We start from the raw sequence: 23,039 nt of genomic DNA on the forward strand, positions 1-23,039 counted from the left end.
AAATCTGAATGGGGGGGGGGGGGGTCTTTGGTTGAACTGCTCACAACCAGTGTAAGTGTGAAACTAGCTTCTTCACTGTGAACATGTTTTTATGCAGAAATATATGCATACATTATGTAGAAGGAAAACCAATGATACATGCAGACACCCCAGTTATTGTCCCCAGCTGTGTGATGTGATGGGAATCAGGAACTCCTCTGATTTGCACACTTGATCAAACAAAACGGGATGCTATCTGCTGAGATCAATAAGAGAAGCCTAACTGCAAACAAACACACGCCAGTCTAGACAACAGCAAACAGCCAATGTCCAAATTGGGGCTCTACATAAATCGGCTAAAGCAGACAAGTGAAAATCAAAGTGGACAGGAGGATTAGATGGAAATTGTTGAGGAACTGAGAGCAGAGATGCTGTGAAGTTTTGGGCAAAGTGCAGAATAAGTAACAGTCAAAACAAACAACAGCCAACAACCAAAACATTTAGATCATTCAGGAGGAGTTATGAGTAAGTATTTAGAGTTTTTGCATATTTCATACAAAAATGTATTAGTGATTCTTGGTAGCAATGATGCGCGCGCACACACAAAATGAGTGGCCTAAACCAGGCTATCAAGGCTATGCTTTCCAAAACCAAAGTCGCTCCTCGGTGGCCTTATTTCAATGGGATTGTTTGTGAGAGCAATGTAATTTGCAGACAGGGCCGTGGGGCTTTAGTCTCAGCTGCAGTCGTGTTAACTGTCTCCATTTCCGAAGTCTAATAACGGAGGTTTTATAAGAGCCTGCTCAGACCAGCTGGTCCCTGGTGCTGGACAAGGGCAGGAACTGGACTGCCCAGTCCAGGGAGACTTACCCTGGGGTGGGGAGAGTGGAGAAAGAGCCTGTCCCAACCTGTAGAGCAGCAGTTAGATATGTAAATTAGTAGGATTGTGTTAATTTCCCCTCTGATTGTGTGTGTGGTCTGAGGTGAAATCCAAAGTTGTTAAAAGTCCATGCATGTGTTCATACGTGTGCATGTTATATGTAGACTTTGTACATGTACTGTATGTGAGCATGCCACTGTGTTCAGTACTGTACATGCTGGCTTGCAAACAGAACAAGTACAAAGTTCCCTCAATCATCCATCCATCTTTCTCTCAGTAATGTTTTATTCAACGTCCCGCTCTTGTATTGTCTCTCTCTCTCTCTCACTCTCTCTCTCTCTCGCTGTTGCTCCCATTTCTTCCCACTCCTCATTATTCTTTGAATGCTACCTCAAAATTGAAAGAGAGCAGGAGGGAAAGAGCAGCACAGCTCTCACGTGTGACCTCGCTGACCCAGTCCGCTTCAAATCCAGGGTCCAATTTTACAGGCAGACTAAACAAACAGCTCAGCCATCACAGAAGGCATTCATAATTAATGCCACCTGATACTTGACAAGTTTCTGATGGATTTAACAGGCTGGAGACGAAATCCCTGGGACTCCCTGTATGCTGGAGTCTCGACAAGTCTCCGTGTTTCGTCACTTGTTTCCACGTTTTAGCCATGTTGGCCGCATGCAGTTAAGGTTGGCAATGTTTATCAGTCTATTGAGCATAACCTGACCCTTAGTCTTGTTCCCCAATCAGTGCCATTCTTAGTGTTACATCCAGGTATTCTCATATACAAGGATCACACACAATTAACTGCAGGATTAAACAGCTTCAGTGCCACCTAGATCTGCTTTGTTCTGCTTAGTAACAAACCATTAATGTGAACATGGCACACATACAAATCAGTTAACATTTCTGTGGTGTTTGAAGCAATAACACGTGTTTGCTTTTGCACGTTTGTGCATGTCCACATGTGATAGTTCAGTTCAGTGAGGACCTGACAGTGTGAGGTCCCCAGACAATGTGTAATGATGATGTAATGGATTAATAACACACAAACACAGACACTCTTAGATGCACGCGCACGCACACACACACACTAATGACCTGCATAGACCTTTCCTACCTCTGACCTCATACAAACATATCACTGCAGGAAGTAATGAGGTCAGGTGGATGTATGACCACAATACATAACAACCATAACCTGCCCTGGTTTGGTTCTGAGGAGTGACATCACATTATACTTGCACATCAGAAATACTCTCACATATGTACAGTATCTGTTGCCCTATATTGAATCCAGCTGCAAACATCAACCTACGCACAACACAATCATGCTTATATCAAAGCACCAGTAGATTGCGTGTAATCGAGTTTGTGTGACAAGGACCTATGATGATGATGTATTAAGTACTGGAGAACAGACAGGCACTAACCCTGTGGGGGTCTTTCACAGCTACGCTAGCTACTCTTGAAGAATCACCGTCCTCTGTCCCACATTTCTCCATGATCAATTCACGTCAGCAGGCCATATTTTATTTAACACTTAATCGTGGCGCTCCCCTCCCTGCCGCCCCCGCAGCTCATTTGTTCACATGTAGGAGAAAAGAATCAAGAGCATGTGATTGCCCCTTTTCTCGCCTATCCTCACTCCTTTCCACTTTTCTTTCACTTTCCTCCTTCTGATCCAAGAAGCATTATGCAGAAACAGGTCAGCCATTATTGGACAGTCTTGTTATTAATTCCTCTTTTCATATCTGATGGGTAGAGGAGGCTTGGGATGCTATAGCTGAAGCTCCAAGCAGGTTTTTAGACGCTCCTGATCTTCCTTTGTAATCCTTCGCTTTCCACAAACTCAGTGACTCTAGAGTTCTTTTCTTCCATAAAATACCCCGTCTTTTTTCTCTTTCTTTGTGTAAAACTCTTAAAGCTGGTCTGCCCTAAGGTCCTTGTCGCAGCCACGTGTGCCACCTTTGAGATGATATATAATATCTCACTCAGCGAGCAGAGTAAAGCAGAGCACAGTGTGGTTCTGTTTGCTCAGACCTGTGGAGTGGTGGCTTAGGGCCTGATTGTGCTGAAGAGGCACAGGGAGAGCAGACACAGCTGACAGCGCTTTAAATGGACATGATGTTTCAATGTACTCATGCCATACCTCTTCTGATGTCGGCTTTCTACGCATACAGCAACTCCAGAAGCCCAAAGGAGTTTATAAATCATTCATAGTGAGAATAATGGGTAATATCCATTCACAGTATCTACTACATGCTGTAAAAACCATAATACCCCTCATGGTTTGAAAGTTTTTCCTGAATCATATCTATGATGATAAACAAAATTTCCTATACTAAGAAAGAAGAACACATAAGAATACAGAAAGAAGTTTTGGGGGAGAAAAACACTGTAGTAGGTTAGAAGATTGATGTGCAAAACTAGCAATACAACAGTGTAAAAATACTCCACTACAAGTAAAAGTCCTGTATAGTCAAGTAAATGTACACAAGCAAAATGTAATTAAAATATCAATAGTAAAGCAGAACAATGGTTCCTGTGAGGGTTTTTTTTTTATCAAGAAATAACATAATATCATAGTTGAATTATTATTACCGTAAGTATGAGCAGCATTTTAATGCTGTAGCCAATAGACAAGCTAAATTGAATTACTTTATATACTGTTGGTGATTTTTAGAGAAAGCTGAGCCATTAAAATAATACTGAACGGGATAATTAAATAAGCAAAAGGCCATTTTGGCCTATATAGTTTCCAGACATTGGTGCCTTTGACCTTTTCTTTTAAACATTTAAGTAGAGAAAATTCATTTTTACTGCATTATGCAATTTGTTATGATTATGATATTATTAACTATAAATTCAATATGATTGTTCCTCAAGATGACTCCTGACCAGATAGATTTGAAAGAAAATAAATTTATATATATGGATTTGGAGCTCAGCCCAACGTGCAAGGAAGGCTTGTATTAAGTCACAAGCATAAAATAGACCATTGCTGTTCACATTTTCTGAGAGCTCCAGTGTGATCATTCAACTATGGGAGGTTATTTTCAAGTTTTAAATGGTGCAATTTGGTTGAGGATGGAAAGGCATTGATCTTTAATGAATTTTACATTGCATCTGGATTGAGAGATAATGAAATTAAAAAATGATGCATTAACAGCACCACAGACGTTAGCTGCAGAACCAGTGCTGAGGATGCAAGAGCATGTTGTAGCGTAGGGACCAGGAGTACAGAGAGCTGTGGAACAACCGCTTTATGGGCCGTTATAAGCATATACACCACCTTAAAGACAGTTTGAAAAGAAACTAGAGAGTACCTGGTCTAAGGTGTGAGCTGTAGAATATGTGGGCCCTTTAACGGATTGAATGAGGTTAAGAGTCTTTAAGATCTTAAAAAACACCCTGTCGTATTTAGGTATGACAATAGATAAAAGCTCACAAAACAAACTAAATTATTAAATAGGTCCCACAACTGCCTGCTAGTATTGTGTGTTGATTCCCCAAACAGTTTTGGCTACATTGCTCTTACCCTTCATTAGGATGGTGAAAGCGTTGTACTGTAGCTGAAAATGTTTGGGGAATAAATGTAATTATTACAAAAATATTATTTTACGGACTTCGACATTGATTGTTCGTGTGCTTACAATGGTTTGCAACCATCTGTGTGTTTTCTTCGAATTAGCTGTTACATTTTGTAGCTTAAATGAATTGAAAAACTGGCATATGAATCTATAAAGAAAATCATTGTCAGCTGCAGCCCTGCTGCTGCAGTGTCAAAGCAAGTGATAAACCAGAGACTGGAGTGTGTCTCAAAAAGGAATAATTGTGCTTTTCTGTGTCTGCCTTGTGCTCATTAGCACATCTTAGCTTGAGATTCAGACAGTTCACACTGCATGGCAAATGAGATCCCCCACTGGAACCCAATCCCCCACTCCCACACACACCTACCACACGTCTCCAATCACATGTATTCATACTGTATGTGAGGTTCATGATATGCAAATATTCTTGTTAATTTGTGCTAGAATTCGCAGGCTTGTGCATTCATTTGTTGATATATGGTCAAGAGCAATAGTGAAGTGAGTGAATAAAGACACTAAAGAGACACACCGACAACATGGCAAGGGCAAACACACTGTCCTTTTTCACAGTCAGCTTAACGCTCCATTTATATTTTCTCATCCGTCTTCTCATCGGTTTTATTGGTTCAGTGTTGTTAAACGGGAACATGTTACCCCTGTTTCTCTCTCTGGGTGTCCCTCCACCTTCCCTCAGCCTCCCTCCTGCTGCCTCCAGTCTCCATCTCTCTCCCTCACTTTCTGCTCTCTACAGTACCCTTCCGCTCCATCTACCTTCCTTCTTTCCCTCCCTCTTTCCTCCTTCCCCCGCTGCGCTCTCGACTCGCTCTCATTCCCCCTCGCTCACACACTCAGGCAGCATCCTCCCCTCTCCACTTCTACCTTCACACTCACCTCTCCGCGCCTCCCTCTCTGCTCCTCTCGCCTCCTTCCTTTCCGCCACATCCTAACACATATCACCTCTCATATCTCCCTGTCTGTTGTCTCCCTCTCCATCCACACTCTCTCCTCCATCTATTCCCATTCCTCCCTCCTTCTCACACACTCAACCTTGCTGTCTCGCGCAAACGCACGCGTGTACACACTCATGCTGATTGGCACCCAAGGACAGAGCACCCTATCTCCCAAACCGGCTACCAGGCAGTTTGCTTGCGTGGCCAGGCTTCTTGACACTGAGCACAGCTGAGGAAGAGGACGAGGACGGGGGGCCATGGAACACAGCCACATCTTCCCTGTTTTTTCCCCAAATGGGAGCACCTGGAGCCCAGGGCAGCACCCCTCTGAGGTTGCACAGGGATGCCCTCTCGGACCACTGCCTGTCATCTACTACAGCGTCCTGCTCTGTCTCGGCCTGCCAGGTAAGAGATGTATTTTATGTGTGTGTGTGTCTACCCACATGTACGTCTTAGTCGGTGTTAATTTGCTCATATTTCCAATGAGAGCCTGCATCAGTGGGGTGCAGGAGTTACGCTTTGCATCTTGATTTGTTGTGCACTTGTCTGCAGCTCTGAGTGAGTACATGTCTTGCACAGCTGCTCCTGAGTGCCACACTTTGCACACACACTGTTGATTTGTCATTGTGACCTTGTGGCAATCACTTGTGCATGCATATGTTCTTTGTATGCATGTGCCTGTGTATGTCTGTTTGGTGTTCGTACGTTTTTCTCCTTAGTTGGAAATATTCAAGCACCATTCAATAAAGAAGAAAACGCAGCAACAGTATGTGCAGTATGTATATCTGATTATTGACCCATGGTTGTTTCTTAAAAAAATACACAAAACAAGAAGGTGCATCTTCTTTTGGTGAACCTGGAGTTGTAATATATTATGTAAGCAATGACTCATCTTTGACCTCAGGGGCAAGTGTGTCTTACATGACCCCTGTTGATGACCTGAATTAATGACACTTCCTTATTGTGTCTTTACCATTGACTGATTAATCCCTTCACAGTCACTGTCACACCCATTTACCTCCACCGTCCCACCGCGTGATCTATCGGCGCTGACCTAGTCTCACACTGGGAAGCAAAGTGGTGTGTGTACACACTGTACGTGTCTGTGTGAGAGTGTGCATTTAAAAAAAAAAAAAAAGAGGGAGAGACAGACAGGAAACCTGGAGGTCAGATGAAAGAGGAAAAGCGCTGATGCCTAATCAGAGATTGGGGTTCAGATGTTCAAAGCTCTCTGGACTGACAGATACACATCCAGCCTGCTTCAGCCCATCACCACAATGCTAGACTCATTCTGTGGTCTAACAGCTGGAAGGATAATTCAAGGGCTTTTCTATTAAACTCCAGATTTGAGGCAGTGATATTTTCTCGTTATATAAGTTTAACAAGAAATGAAACTAAAGTATAATGCTTTTGATCTAACATTTACTGTATTATTTATGCTATTACACAAGTCAAAAACAATAGTGAAGTTTAGCTCTGAACCCCTTTTCTTTGACAAAGTCTGGGAATTAGATTTTATCGACAACCTAAGCTGTTCTGGTTAAAAACAAATCTGCAGTGAAAAGCTTTTTGTATGCCAAGACTGCAGCTGCACCACAGATTTGCAGTCTTGTAAAAGTAAAAGTCTCTCCTTCTGATCAAATCTCGTCTAATTTATCTCTCCTGGAAGTCAAGTCTTGCACGGGCAATTCTCTGTGCTGTCATTTAAAGTTTCGCCTGAGTTTTGTTTGATTCTGCTGCTGAGTCGTCTCAACAAATGGGATAAAGGCTGCTTGTTTAATCAGTAAGTAACAATAACCTGAGAGTGTAATGCAATCTTACAATAGTTGTCTGAATTAATGGCAGAGTTGAGCGCAGCGGGCTGATACTTGGCAGCAGCGAGTTCGACTTATTCAATCATTATGACACAGCTCATTCCACTCAAGGCGAATCATGAATGTTTCATGAGCGCGGCATGTGTGAGTAGTAGCAGCGTGACCTACAGACCCACACATATTTAACGCTCTGGATGGATCAGAGGCTGTTACCTTGATTACCAGACAGTGTTTCATGCCTAAACGGCAACAGGGCTTCACATGTGCACATCTCTGAAAGGCTTTGACCATTAGGCTGCAGACGGAGAACAGGTCACATCAAGATCACAGCTTTGAGGGTGAAAAGCGAGATGAAGGAAGGTGATGGAAAAAAGGATTACACAAGTCAAGTGGTGAGAAAAGATTACAGTGTGACCTCGCGGAATGATGAACTGAAAGCTGTGCACAGCAAGGAGTTGAACAAGGAGGAGACTGGAGTAGAGGGAAGACAAGGGCACCCAGCAGAAGAGGAAGAAGAGTGGAGTTAGGAGAGAGCCAGATTAATAACAGCAGAGCCAGTGAAGTAGCACCTCTGAGCCCTGAGTGGGGGAGCTACAGACGACAGAGCCGAGACGAATTGCCACATTTTTAATTAATCGCTAACTCGCGCCTTTCCTCTCTCTACTCACTACACCACACTGCTCGAGACAGGACAGACGTGTGCTGGCATAGCAAACAGCACAGTGAAGGAGTCGGCCCGCTGCCTCAGTCTTTGACATGCTGGGCTCACAGAAATGAAGCCTGCTCTATGTACAGTACAGTTTGCCTCAAAGCTCTCACTGCTAAGATGCAAAGAGTACAGCTGTCAGCTGAGGAGCGATGCTGCCGCCCTTTTCACACCTGGCATTAACTTCGAGTGATCCGATTTCAAGTGGACAGCTCTAAGTACAGATGTGAACACACCCAAGCTACATTGAGGGCACATTTTAATATTTGATCACTCAGACCATAATCGGCTGCATAAGGCCACATTTTTGTAGCACTATGGGACAACAGGCAACAACAGGCAAAATGGATTCTGGTGGATGGAGTACACACGAATAACCCTGTCTGAAATTTTCGAAAAGCCCATAAAGATATATTACAAGGACGCCAAACATCTTGGGCGATTTGGGTTGCCAAGGAATACCCCCAGTCTGTTGCACTGCTGCCTCCCACTGGTTAAAAACAACGATGCATTTGGTCCTTGCAAACAGAATTGATGTATGTGCTTAGAACGGGGAGGTGAAGTGAGCATGTGGAGACGCATTCTAATGTCAAGTGTGAACTGACGTACTAAGAGCTGTCCACTTGTGATCAGATCACCCGAGATGCATTAATGTTAAGTTTGAACAAGGCACGTGTGAGGTAGCTGGATGTTCAAGCGAAGCTGCTCTGAATATCTCGGCCAAGACAGATGTGTTTATGCATTATTGTTCGAGTCAAATATTTCTCCACACAGCGTATATCTAGAATTCTTTGAAACACAGACCGTCTTCTAATGTTACTTCAAAACCTCATTACAGTATAAAGGCAAATGTTCTGTGTTGCTTTGTAATGCTCTGTCAAGTACCGTCAAACAAAGATACATCAGCATTTAAGCATTCATGTGGAGATGAGGTAGTCAGTCTACTGAATGTCACAGCTGAACAGTGGTGGAAGAATTATTCAGAATATTTCCCTAAATATTTTTATTGAATATTTTATAACATAATCATGTGTTTTACATGCAAATTATAATCTGCAGATTAACCAAAACCCCTATCTTTAAAGTAAAAGTAGGGGAGTAAGAATTACAATATATACATGTTTTCACAAAAGGAAGCTTGTTTTTGACCTTGGACACAAGAAAGACGAGCACCATTTCAGCAACAGCTCAGACTGTTCATATTCATGGGACAAAGATTTCTAGCAAAATGAGGAAGGTAGTGTGAAATGAGTCAGGCTTCTGCATCCAACTGTAGCACACATTTGACGTGGGGTTATGTGAGGTAGTCATATATAGATATATAGTCGTGTGTGTATATATAGATATATACATTACCTGCAGAAGATCCTAATCAGCGCGTTTCCAGTTAGGAAAGCCGACTGGGGGCACTGGCAGACTGATGTGTTGCTGTGCACGGGGCCACCAGAAAGAAACGTGTTATAGACAGGTTTAAAAACGCCCACTGAAACAATCTAATATCCCTTTTTAAATGTACACTTCAGGTAGAATATTTTCAGCGGTTTATCTTTCCGTAAAAACAGCACTTTCCTTTGGCACTACATTTTTCCTACGCACTAGTGCAACAGATCAGAAAATATCTTTTTGCATCGCTCTAGGGGGCAGGTACAAACAACTTATTTAGTTGGAACTTGGTAGATTTGTCAAATTGTGTGCGGCAGTATTCTTTTCATTAGCTTTTTCTGAGCTTTCAACCAAATGAAAGTGGCTCAGGTGTCCTCATGTGACATAAATGTGGAAAACTAACACTTGACAACAAGCGTTTGAAAGGAGGGGAGATGTGTGCACATTCTGTCAGCACAAACACTCACATGTTGGGGTCTGTGTTTTAATTTGAGTCCTGCAAGGCTCTCAGAGGATCTCTCCTCCACCTGTGCACAAACACAGTATGTTGGTGTGTTCCTTTCATCTTCCTTGAAGCATCTCTGTTTGTGTGGCTGTTCAACAGTCAGCGATGTGACAAGAAGCACGTGCAAATTGGAAAACATCTCCTCCCACTTCCACTTATCCACCCACCCAAGGGGAAAAGGTCAGGGATGTTCGGCGCTAACAACCCTCTGTTCCATGTCGCAGTGTAGGCCAGGTGTCAACCCTACTTAATAAAGAGATGGGCCCCATCGATTTTCAGTTTGGACTATTGATCTGTCAATCTGCACCAGCTACAAGGCATCTGCGGTGGGATGGAGGCTTGTTAATAGATACTATCACTCTAAAAGTGGAGTTTAAGTTTAGGGAGTTGTACACTGGATGAGGAGGAAAAGATATGAAGGTTTGTGTTGAAGCATGGGCAAAGTGGAGAAAAGACAGAGGATATTCAGTGAATCGAAGGGAGGGAGGTTGAGATTTTGGGCTCTGGTTTGTCTCCAGTCTGCAGTTTGGGAAAGGAGAGGAAGGGAGGGAGGGATGTGGTGAACATGTCAGCTTGTCATGGGGGAGACGAGCCAGAGAGGGCGCGGGAGGACAGAGGACGCAAAAGAGGAGGGAGGTGTTGTTTGAGGCAATAAATCAGAGATGTTGTTGATGCGGTGACGGAGCTGACAACAAAATGCTTTCACTGCAGCTGAAACCAAAATCCCTGTATGTTTGCCGTTGTTTGGAAAACAATGATATATCAATCTGAGGATAATTACAGCGCTGTGATCCGAAAGTCATTTCAGTTTTTCATTTTCCTCCTCATCTTCCCTCCATTCACTCTGCTCCCCGTCTTTTCTCTGCATTTCCTCCATTGCTCTCTCTTATCACTTAAACTAAATTCCACCGTTGATGTTTTTTCATAGCTGAAACCTCACAAAAATCATTTGGAGGGGATCCAAGGGCACGTTGAAATTGGTTGCACTGTTTATAAAGCCTTAAAACATAATAAGCAGGTTTTGTCATGCAGTCGTCAATGCTTCATCGCAGGCGGCAGGGTTAGCCTTGATGTAAGGACAGTCATCTCCACCAAACTTTGACTCGCTGTGGTCTGTCTTTAAAATGAATGGCTGTAAAGGTGAGAAGACAGCTGAGCACTGCAGTAGCATCAATATCATTAACAGCAGCAGGGCCTCTTTCTCTTAATATGCCCATTAAACCTAAATAATCTGTTACAATATATCTCTTTCTCTCTTGTGCTCATTTTTTCTCTTGCTCCATTTTCTTTATTGCGTCTTTCTTTTTCTTATGAGTTTCTCCTACCCTTCCCCATTTATTCCCAGATCTCAAATTAAGCTTATGCTCACAATAAAATGGTGTTTTATTGATGGGATCATATTTGCATCCCATCACAAGCCTGATCCTCTTCAATGCAAATTAATGAGGATCAAAAGGAGTTTGCTTTATGACATCATTATCATTTTTATTATTCAAAACAGAACTCACAGCTCAAAGAAACTGTCAGAAAAAAATTGATTTTTATCTTCTTTAATGTATGTTTTTATTTTTATTTTTTATTTATTTATTTTTTTGTAGTGAGGATGTGCTCCTGGTTTTTGTTCAGGGAATTAAGGAATCGCCGTTCTTTATGTCCAGTCTGACACTTAGAGAAGACAAAAGGGAAATGGTTGTCATCAGGAACAAAGTGCCTGTGACCTTTGAAGCAAGCTTTGATATTCACCCCCTCTCTTCCTTTCCTCCCACCACCTCACCACTCTCCCCTATACCTCCCTCTCTGTCTCATTCTGTCTTTCTGTCTAATCTTCTCCTCCATTCACACTCAATCACCTGCACTCTCGCTCTCTCTCTCTCTCTCTTTTTTAACTCTCTGTGACCTTCCTCAGACCACACTTTCCTTTCCCCCTCCATCTATTTCCTTATCCAGATAAGCAGTCAAAGCCAAACTTCAATTTCCTCCAAATGACATGAAAAAAAAAATCCTTAATTGCAAAGCCCTCTTTCCTTTTATTTTTGGGCTATAATTTCCTCTTTACAATGTTCTGTCTGTGCTATATGAGGCCCATGAGGAAGCCTAATGACAAGTGGCAGCATCTCATGTTTTGCCACCGGTTTTCAGGGGTTAAGCTGCGCAGTGTCGTTTGTCGACAGCCCGTCTGAACGTGTCCCTTTAGTGGTGGGATGAGTCAGCCTCGTTACACACCTCAGGGAGCACGCTGTGCCTTCTCCTTTTCCCGCTAAACAACGTCAATGGCCCTCTCCCTCATTACATTAGACAAGCAGCGGGGTGAGCGGGGACACAAAAGCACTCCCACACAAATAGACAAAAGGGGTCACCCATGCAAACACACACACACAAATGCGAGCAAACAGACAAACACACAGCAGCTCATTATGTGTCCTTCAGGTCATTCTAATCCCCTCTCAGCTGGAGACACTTATTTTTCTATTCAAAGAGAAAAAGAAAAGATGGGGAATTGTGTCTCCGCCTGAATGTCCAGGTGTGAGATGCAAATGTCTCTGTATGCATCATGGATGTCTGTGTTTGTGTGTGTGTGTGTGTCTGTCTTCTTTATGTCCCTTTTCTGTGCGTGCATCTGTCCAACTCGTCTGTCCCCATCCCAGCTGCGACGAGCCCCGCATGTGCCACCTCATACCCGCAGAATGCCGAGCAGATCCATTCGCCTCCAGCCCAACCCCCCCACCCCAGCCCCAGAGACGAGGTAAAGAGCAGGAGTCAATTGAAATGAATGGGCAACCCAGTGCAAGCTGGCTAGAGCTAAATGGAAATGTCAAGCTTGCCACAGATCCCTTTTGTTTGTCTGTAGAAGGGCCCGTCTCACTGGGGAGCCCAAACAGAATAATACCCAGCCACCGACTGTCAGCACCTCACTGTTTCATTTCATGTCACTCCTCTAAGCGTAGCAGTATATGGACAGAGAAAGTGAGAGAATCGACGGGCAGAGGTACAATAGAAAAAGCGAGGTGATGGACTAAGGGTGTCATCTGTTGTACAGGAATTTTAATGGGTCTCTATTAGGAAATTTTTGAGCAGCTCAGACCTTAGCAGGAGCCTTTTCCTCATACAAACAGCCACTGATAAGATCCCATCTCTGGTGTGAGCCTACAGGTGAACAGACCACACACTGACCTCTGTGACAGGCTGCTTGATGGAAAATTACATGTACTGAGAGTCAGTATTACCAAAGACAAAAGTGGTGTCTGGCAGTCATTCCAATGGACAGACCAAGCTTTTTGACTTTTTTTTTTTTTTTTTTTTAACTCCACAATGACCATCCACAGGGGTGTATGGATATAGTCAGACATGTCAGCCTATTATTTTCTGGATTAATTCTGAAAAATAAACCCATTAGAGTTTCTAAGATAATATCTTTTCAAATATCTTGTTTAGTTGCACCAACAATCCAGAACCCCCAAAATCTGCTTAAATAATAATTACTATCATTTGTGGCAGAGAAGAGTAGCCAATCCTGACTTTTAAGAAGCTGGGAAAAGCAAATGTTTGGAATTTTAACGTGAGAGATAGTTTTGATAATCAGGTAATCTTTTCAGTCATTTTTTAACACTTGTTGCCAAGTAATTCAGTTGAACTCAGAGAAAACACAAAACAATAAATAAGAAATGATAAGTTAAAAAAAAAAAAAAAGTAGGCCTAGCAGTTATTTTGTAGTAGCAGACAAAATGTATTAGTGACTGTTTTTATAGAGAGAATAGGAGAACCTCAAGGTTACAGAGGTCTGATACACCCAGATTTTTTATTTTATTTCCAAACATGTATTCACGTCCAACCAACGCTAACTCAAGTGACATCACTTGAAGATATTTATCAGACAGTGGCCTGTGGAGCCACGTATTTATGTCCTTACATGTGCAGCAGTAGTCCCCAAAACCTTTAAACAGGCTTTGATGTGTAAAATTGGTGGAGATCCCCTCCAACTCTAATATTTTTATGATTGAATACAGTGCTTGAACTAATCCTACTGTATCGTTTAAGTAATGATTCTGCAAATATTTACACTGGGGATTATTATAAACCTCATAATTGTTATTGAGAAGATCCATTTCTTTAAATCCTGGGTTATTCTGGATCATTTTATGATCATGGCTCAAACTGACAACTGAAGAAGAAGAAACAACACACAGACAGTGGATGAAAGCAGCTGAGCTAAAGAATCAATAACACAGTAAACCAAGACTCAACATGAAAGCAATCCAACTTGTCTTTGCAGAGGTTAGTGTGATGTACAAGCAGGGGTGGCTGTGATGGGGGGTGGGGGGGGGGGTGCAATCCAGCAGCCCTACATGTACACATATATTGGCTTGTCGGGTCTTGTAAACTGCTTTGACATTTTTTCATTTATGGTTATTGATAGATCATATGTTAATGAATTGGTGCATCCCTAATGATCTTTGTGTTAGTGTGTGCATGTGCAGACATGTCTTACTGTGTGTCTGTGTCTTCTGCTGCACATCCTCCAGTCTGGCAAGGACATCTTTAGTCATTATCTGGAGCCGGCTTTGTAATTTGTAATCAGCTGATAGTGGCTGAGGCTGTGAAGTGTGATGTACCAGACTCCAAGCTGCCATACCTAATCCAATCCCAGATCTATTACTGCAGAGGGAGACAGGACCACAGAACACACACACACACACACACACACACACACACACACACACACACACACACACACACACACGCTCGAACTATATGGACAGTGATGGCTGCTAAGTGCATTGATGTCTCAGTGACGCTGCGAAGCAAATCAGTGTCAGAGGCATCTTCGTCTGAGGGAACAGATTGGACATGGCTTCATGCTGCACCAGCGACTTCCACTAAATAAGGCTGGTTAGCAACAGTAAAGGACAGATGCCGATGATTGTTGTGTGTATTTGATATGTTTTAGTTTAGATAATTGAACTAGTTTTATGAAATAGGAATCTTGGGATAAATTGGAAAAGTATTGATTTTCTCCAATAATGCCTCTGAATTTTACACTATATGGCACATGTATTGAATCAAATTCTTAATGTCCTTACACAGCAGTCACTAGCACACTACTCTCCTTTAAGAAATAGAAAAGTCCAAATACGCTTTTCCACCTAAGAAAAGAATCTGCATATTGTTGCTGTTAATATGCAGAAATTAAGGAAAACTATTTCGAGCATTGAAAATCAGTCCTGACCTTGGGATCGATATGTGTGACAAAGTCATCACAACTTAAGGTCCACTTTTGAGTTTTCCCTGAACTTTCAACTGCAAAGGGGCTGCGCTGATGGGAGCATGTTGCTTCAGGTACTGTGACATGAGCTCAGTTTGAGGAATAGCACCAAAACGGGGCACAACCATTTATAATATTATGAGGGATGATTTTACAATTCAGGAAAGTTATCCAGGCAGAAATCATTTTATCTTTTGTTCTGACAATTTTGAGATAAAGTAGAAATACTTTTCTGGCCCAAAGCATTGGTACCCTCACTGTGCCAACAGTGTGGCCTTATTCAAATAAATGGGGCAGCTGTTTCTTTTTCATGCGGAGATAATGTTGATCTAAACCCGCGCTTACTGTGTTTATCCACAAATGGAACCTCATTCCTACCTTGAATGTGGATCATGAGATAACAAGTGGTTGTGGATGGAAGATCGTTGATCGTAAAGATCAAGGAGGCCATTCACATAATGCACCTGAGGCCATCTTTGAACCAAGACATGGATTACGACCGCCTGTTATTACGGCACCAATGTTCCCACCTCAGACGATGAAAACTGTGACATGTTAGTTAAAACTCTGAAAAAGCTTGTAAGTTGTTCTTGAGTTGAAATTGTTTTTATTGCAGAACAATGTTTTATAAGGCAAATGGGTAGAAATCCCCCTCCCTACTTGGAGGTAAATGTTCTCACTGGACAGAGATGACAAGGTGCATTCAGTATCTCCATCAAAATTTGTAACATATAGTATTATATTTCGTGATAATGACGGTTCAGTTGGATTTAACTTATTTTAATATTTGTCTCAAGCTTTTGTCATTCCATTAACACTACAGTGTAAACAAAGCCTGGACCTTGCTCTCGGCTTGAACGTGCTCACAACCTGTAAACGCAACTGTCTGAGATGATGGGAATAACCTGAGAATAATATGCACATGTGGTGACTGGGGGAAATGGGGAACAGAATAGGACAAGAAAGAAAGAAAGACTTGTAATGAGCTTGTTCAACTCAATTGTCAAACTGCAGTCCCATGTGAGAGGCAGAAAGCTGTGCTCCTCCTGAATAATGCAGACATGCACAGGTCATGCTTTGGTAAAAGCAGCAGTGGAATAAGTCACATCCAGGCCTTTGTGTTAAAAAAAAATAGAATACTTCTTCCCCTCCTGGGCTATTTACCTGTTCTGTGCAAGAAAGTGAGATGGAATAAATAAACCTAAGGTGGCCAGGGTAACATTTATTTTGTCAGTGTGGAAGAAAAAGAACAACAGTGCATGTTGGGGATATGGAGTAAAATTTTTTAAAGTGATGCAGGTGGGGAGATGGGGTGTCCTTGTGCTTTGTTTTAGGAACTAAATTGCTGGCAGAAGGGTGGCTGGCAGTAGTGAACTCAGCAGATTGCCAAGGCTGTGATGCTGCACGTTGCCCCCCTGTTTTTGTTGTGGCTTTACTCTTTATTAGAGATAACAAGTTGGCCAAAGGCAGAGGCAGGTGCTGCTTGAATTACACAGCAGGTGTAGATGAGGGGGAAAAGGGAATAGAGTGTTAAATAGGGGGTGGATTACTCGGTAGCAGAGCTGGGTGAACATGGCAAATACTGTCCAGGGATGATAAGGGATTGGAACAAAATTGCATGCAGTGCCACCACACCTTCAGTTTAAGCTCACCCAGTGTGCCCTTATACCTGGTTAGTACCATGGTGGCGCTGCTGATGGTGCTTTTCCCCCCTTTTTTCTGTATTTGTTTATTGCATTGTGCTTGTGTTAACACCTATAGTATATGTCTTGTCCACTGCCTTGCTATCGCTCTCAACTGTATCTCTGTTGCTGTCCTGTTTGTGGCTGGCTGGATGAATGTTGCCCCTTTTCAATTACCTGCCTACTAACACTCAATTTCTCTGTTTCCCTCCCTGCCCTAACCTGTGCCCTTTCCTTTTCCAATCTCATCATACTTTTTCCTTTTCCATCATTTTACAATTTCCTCTGTCTATCAACTTTGAATCATCTCCACGCTTTCTTCCTCACCATCCCTCCTCCTCCTCCCAGCTAATATCCTGACAGTGGTCATCCTGTCCCAGCTGGTGCTGCGTCGTCAGAAGTCCTCCTACAACTATCTCCTGGCTCTGGCAGCCGCCGACATCCTAGTCCTACTCCTGATTGTTTTTGTCGACTTTATATTGGAGGATTTTATTTTGGCCACGCCGCTGCCTCCTTCATTAAACAGTGCAGTCCAGGTCCTGGAGTTCTCCTCCATTCACACTTCCATCTGGATCACCGTGCCGCTCACCATTGACCGCTACATCGCTGTTTGCCATCCACTGCGCTACCACACAGTCTCCTACCCAGCGCGCACACGAAGGGTGATATTTGCCGTGTATATTGGGTGCTTACTCTCTGCAGCTCCTTATTATTGGTGGCCTGAGCTGTGGCACAGCCTGCCAGGAATGGGCAGTGGAGGAGGAGGAGGAGGGGAGAGCAACAGGAGAACCGTAGCCCAGCATGTCCTGGTGTGGGCCCACTGTGCCACTGTCTACCTCCTCCCATGCACCGTCTTCTTCTCCCTTAATGCTGTTATCGTGCGCAAACTACGCAGGCGCCGCAGCTGTTTCCGTCTCCGCGGCTACTCCACCGGCAAGACCACCGCCATTCTCCTGGCCATCACCTCCATTTTTGCAGTTTTGTGGGCACCTCGCACCCTCATGATACTCTACCACTTCTACTCCCCTCCTCCAGCCTCACAAGGCGCCGGCCGACTGCTCCACATGCTCACTGATCTGGCTAACATGCTGGCGTTGCTCAACACTGGCGTCAACTTTTTCCTCTACTGTTTCATCAGCAAGCGTTTCCGGGGCATGGCGGCCAACGTGCTGCGAGCGCTGGTCCACTGCCGGAAGCAGCCACCACCGTTCTACGCCAGCCACAATTTCTCCATCACAAGCAGCCCCTGGATCTCACCAGCCAACTCCCACTGCATCAAGATGTTGGTGTACCAGTATGACAAAAATGGGAAGCCCATCTGTATTTCCTCTTGAGTCCTCAGCCACCAGCAGCTGCCCCCACCCTCAGTCCTGGGGGATCATATTTGGGCTTTGTCTCCGTGGCAACTAGCTTTGCCCGCATGGGACTCTTTGAGGTTTTGAAATGTCAACACGCCCGGAGAGCACAGAGGTGACAGTTTAGCTAGCTCTGAGCGATAACAAAGTGATAGGCTAGTAAAGTGGAAAAGCAAACAGCAGATGCGTGCAGGCCTCTCATGTTCAATAAAGTATTCACAAAGCAGCGACCAGCATCAAATAGATGTTGATTGTTTCCTCCATGCAAAAAAATAAAGCTACTGTAAGTGACTAATTGCAGCTTGAGTGAGCGACCGATGAAAAGGATATCACCGCCATCCATCACGACTTTTATGGACCACCGTTTGTAACAGCGCTAGAGAATAAACTGACCATTAGATGAATCCTCGGTGAAGCATCAAACGCCTTGGTTTCTTTATGGACGCTCTCTGTTGTACACTGCCGCCAACGCTGAAGAGCTTTGAACAGCTGCATCTTCGCTCCGTTGGCAGTCATTTGCTCGAAGCAGAGATCCAGTCAGAGTCTGGGCACTAAACATCTCACCTCAAGGGGGGGATTCACTCAGGCAGAGCCACTGACAACATGTCCACTGCCCATAGCTCTGACTGTCTCTCACGCAATGTAAAACAGCACCGTCATTTCCACTTTAATATGCAGAGGACTCTGAAAGGCATGTTACATGGGGCTTTTATAAAATGAACAGCCCTAGCTCACCCTGGCAGTGCAGGTCACCTATAAGTCGGCGCTCGCTATGGAAGACCAAGTTATGCCACATCCAAGCTCACAGGTTGTTGTAGGATGAGTAGGTGCTCTGCTTGTTTGTCAAATATTTATTAATGGTAGACTTGACTGTTACTGTAGCCTCACAAAAGTACAAGACAAAAAATATGACTAGGGGTCAGTTATGGCTCCAAGGTGTCATTAATCTAGTAATCACATTTCCAATATTAGGAAGAGGAAATTTCTGCTATTAGTAGATAGTCCTCTATTAACTATTAATGGTCCTTGATGACTTACTGTTAGCCATTATCTGGATGAATATAATGAATGTAAATGAACATCTCTTCAACCCTTTAGCTTTTTGCGAGACTGAGGATGAGAGAGAGACAGAGAGGAAAGAAGAATCTGCTCTGATCCCGATGGTTTGTTTCCCCCCGTCCAAGGTTTTCTGTCCCTGGTCTCAGGGCCACAGTGGCACATTGCAGCTCTACTTGTTCTGCTGCTGCTGGTTGATAGCAGTTCAGTAAAATTTTACAACGAAACACAGTCACATACATCAACTCTGTCTCAGTGTAGCCCGAGTCCTGCCTAGTAACACACACACACCTTGAGCCTGTATTGGCCACAGACAGAGCGCACAGAGATCAGTGCACATCCATTCTGCAGACACCTTGGGGCATTAGACGTATTCATCTATCTAGCGAGAATGGAGCTGAGCCAAAGGGCAGATTCCTGCTAATACCTGCCTGGAGGGATCAGACACTTCAGGCCTTTTTTTTTTTTTTTATGGATAAGGATTTAAATCTGATGAATGTTAGGTGTGTTTGTCATACCTGATAAAGTCATGCCCTCCAAACTCTCGTTCGACAGTCAAACATCTGAGGTACTTTAGGGGGTGACTGCCTGTGTGTCATACTTTTTCTCATTGTATTAGCTATTTAAGCAAAAATTGGCTGTGGCTGAAAAGCTGGCCAAGGGTTTCACATTTTGGTCATTTTTCACATCAGGTATATTCACATTTAACTTGCCAGCTTCACTGCTGAATTATGGGGACATGGTGACTCGGCAAGATACGGTTTAACAACAGAGATGCCAAAAAACTACACAGAGGTTTATAATACTCACTCACAGGATTTTACAACTTTAAAATTATCATGGCAGCAACAATTTTATCTTTCATCACAAGGATTGCGAGGTGAACAGAAAAAATATGGCCTTGACGTTACAAAGTAATTGACCCTTTTGCATTTCAGCAAAAGTTGATCTTGCATTCAAATTAATGAGAGGGCTGCGTTGATGCCTCATATCAGCCAAAGTCTTTTGTTCAATGTAATTAGACCCAAATTTTATGAATATAGACCCATATTGTTTTATTTTTAACCGTCACATGTCCAACTCATATAACTATAACATATAACTGTCTTGAGATGTCCTGTGATGTGAACATTCGCAAGAAGTAAACATGAAACCCTTTCCCAGTGCTACTTTTCATCCCATATGATTTGAACATTGCAATAGTACATATTTTAAAGGTTATAAAACAATACAGTTAAACTAGTTAATTAAGAAATTCTCTTTCTACAATTGTAGACTACCGTCCCCTCTCACAAACAGGTGAAGTTGAGACCAAAACCTCCATTCTTTTCATGTAGCAATGGTCTGTATACATGTTGTAGACATTCTCAGCAATGTAATTGGTGGGTGACTTATATCAAATAGGAATTTTGATCAAAACTACTGAACCCAGGTTGTTAATGTAAAAATTGAAACATGAAATTTCCTTCAAATTTCAGTCAGAGCTCAAAAACTGTTTTATTGCAAGTACTGTATTTGTACAATTTCTAGCTGTTGGGTTATGTGATAGTCGTTCCAATTTCTTTTCCAATCAAACCAGAGTAAACCTAATTCTGCAACTGCCAAACTTCCCATTTTTCAGTTCAGTTGTGCGCCCAGGCCATAACTGGCTCCTCCACTCTCAATTCCCATTTCTTTGTTCCTCACAAATTGATTTTCAAAACTGCTCAGTGAAGGAGGCAGTGCCAATTGCCACCTGCTCCTCACCTTCTTCACTATGGTAACCTCCCACTCATCCCTCTTTTCCTCCCACTTTATGTCAAATCCACTTGCTCAAAGTTAATTTCACAAGTGTCCTCTTTACTCATTAACTGATTACCTCAGAGTCGTTTGTGCTACATGTGCATACTGAGCATATTGCTCCATCATTTCTTATCAGAAAATTGATCCATGCTCCTGGGGAGCTTGAGCTGAAGCCGGTGGATGTCGGGCCTTATTTGATGGAGATGAACAGCCAAAGGGTTGATAACCAGTAATCACTCAGAAAGTTCCTTGACCCCCCCACCCCCCAATCCATCAAAGTCATACTCAGCAGGACATTACATTTCATTTAATGTAAAGCCATTAAAATATATGCTTTAATACTTATCAATATTATGTAATGATCAAAACTGATCATAAAAAAAGTAAGGTCACAAAGAGAAAAAACAAAAGGTTTTGGCTTCAGCCTGAGGTGCTCATGCCATATCCATGACATTCAATTCACGTGTTAACCCCATCCAGTGTTTCGGCCATGTTAATGTGACATTTGTGTGAAAGCCAGTGCCTCATTCCCACGGCCTCCAGGGAATGAGGCAGGCATGCTGGGAAACCAAAGCAGAGGGATGAGTCGGGGAGGTGGTGTCACATGCAGGTGTCCCTTCGTTTCCCACGTGAGGCACTTGGAAGCAGGAGGGGAGGGTGTGTGTGAGGGGGGTTGTTGCCAAGAAATCTTCCCATTATGAGAGAAAAATGCCTAGGATCCATATTTTCTTCAGTCAGATATTAAAAAGATAACCAAACATAAATCAATCAGAGGGGAAAATTGTATTTTCTCTCTCACACATCCTGCTCTGCTCAGTTTCCTCTCTGTCTCTCTCTACCTGCTTAGCTCCAGTGTGTGTGAGTGAGTGTGTGTGTGTGTGTGTGTGCGTGTGTACATAAAGCCTGTGTTAGACAGAAAGAAGCTTTAAAAAAGTGTTTGTGCAATAGGACCTGTAATGTATGAAATCAAATATGTATTTATACTCAATCATGATGAATATAATTACATACAGCACAGTATTATAATGATATATCCATGAATGTACAACTGACGCTTCTGGCATTTTCGTTGGTATTTTTCTGATTGTGATTTTCTACACGATGACCTTTTTTGAGCAGTCTTTTAACTCTCTCCATGGCAGTGTTTCAAAACTGTGTTTTTTGATCGTACTGGGGTGATTATAGGCTTGCATAATTCAGTTATTTCCCTCCTAATGAATGTATTGACTGTAAAAAGAGTATGTATTACTGTGCTGTGAGAAAGTATGCAGAAAAGTATTGGCCAATATCAATATTTTTGATCAAAGAAATAAAGAACAGTAATGTCTAATGACTGAGATAGTGCTGCTGATGATCTGTGTCTTTTTTCCTGCATGTGAAAGACGGAGAAACAGATCCATGACATCACTTACAATAATGTAATCAGTAATACTATGTATCTTTCAAACTTCAATCAATTCAAGTTTTTAGTTTAATTCCAGCTATTGATATATATATATATATATATATATATATAGAGGTGAATGCTACATGTCAATTTTTGGTTAAGTGTATGTTTAAATGGTACTCTTCCAATTAATTAATTACAATTAATTGCTAAGTAAGTTTAACCATGAGAGCTTTGTAGTTGGCACACAAAAATGTGAAATTTGTCTCCAAACAAGAAAACAATTACCATATAATAATTAATATTCCAATTACACATTTACATTTAAATAGAGCTGCTCTTTGGACGGCTTTTCTATTTTTCATAGCAATTATACAATTCTTTCTGGGAAACTTCCAAGGAACTCATTAGTAAATTACTGATTGACTCCAAAAAGACACAAAACACCTACATAGAGACACAAAATTACCACTGCAAAGTAGGCACAAAATGTTTGAAGTTGAAAGAGATTTAATCTCTATTAATAATTAGTAAGAGATTTAATTTATCACAAATGTACACAAAATGAACCTACTACAAACAAAATTTGGGTCTTTTTCAGTGTTGGGGGGGTGAGGGCGTGTTACATGTCTGTGCCCTGGGGCCCGTTGTCTCATGATCCGTCCACAGAAGATGAACATCAATAGATAATCATTGAGAATCAATATGTGGAC

General features: G+C 42.5%; 1 protein-coding gene across 1 annotated transcript; it reads left to right on the forward strand.

Annotated features, from left to right (window-relative positions):
* Positions 1-123: 123 nt before the first annotated feature.
* On the forward strand, positions 124-22,283 carry gpr139 (G protein-coupled receptor 139). Its single transcript, XM_056400436.1, has 2 exons — positions 124-5,801; positions 17,095-22,283. The coding sequence occupies exons 1-2, from the start codon at positions 5,654-5,656 to the stop codon at positions 18,078-18,080; spliced, it is 1,134 nt and encodes a 377-aa protein (XP_056256411.1). The 5' UTR covers positions 124-5,653; the 3' UTR covers positions 18,081-22,283.
* The last annotated feature ends 756 nt before the right edge of the window (positions 22,284-23,039 follow it).

The sequence above is a fragment of the Seriola aureovittata genome, chromosome 17 (genome assembly GCF_021018895.1).
Source record: "Seriola aureovittata isolate HTS-2021-v1 ecotype China chromosome 17, ASM2101889v1, whole genome shotgun sequence".
Lineage (NCBI taxonomy): Eukaryota > Metazoa > Chordata > Actinopteri > Carangiformes > Carangidae > Seriola > Seriola aureovittata.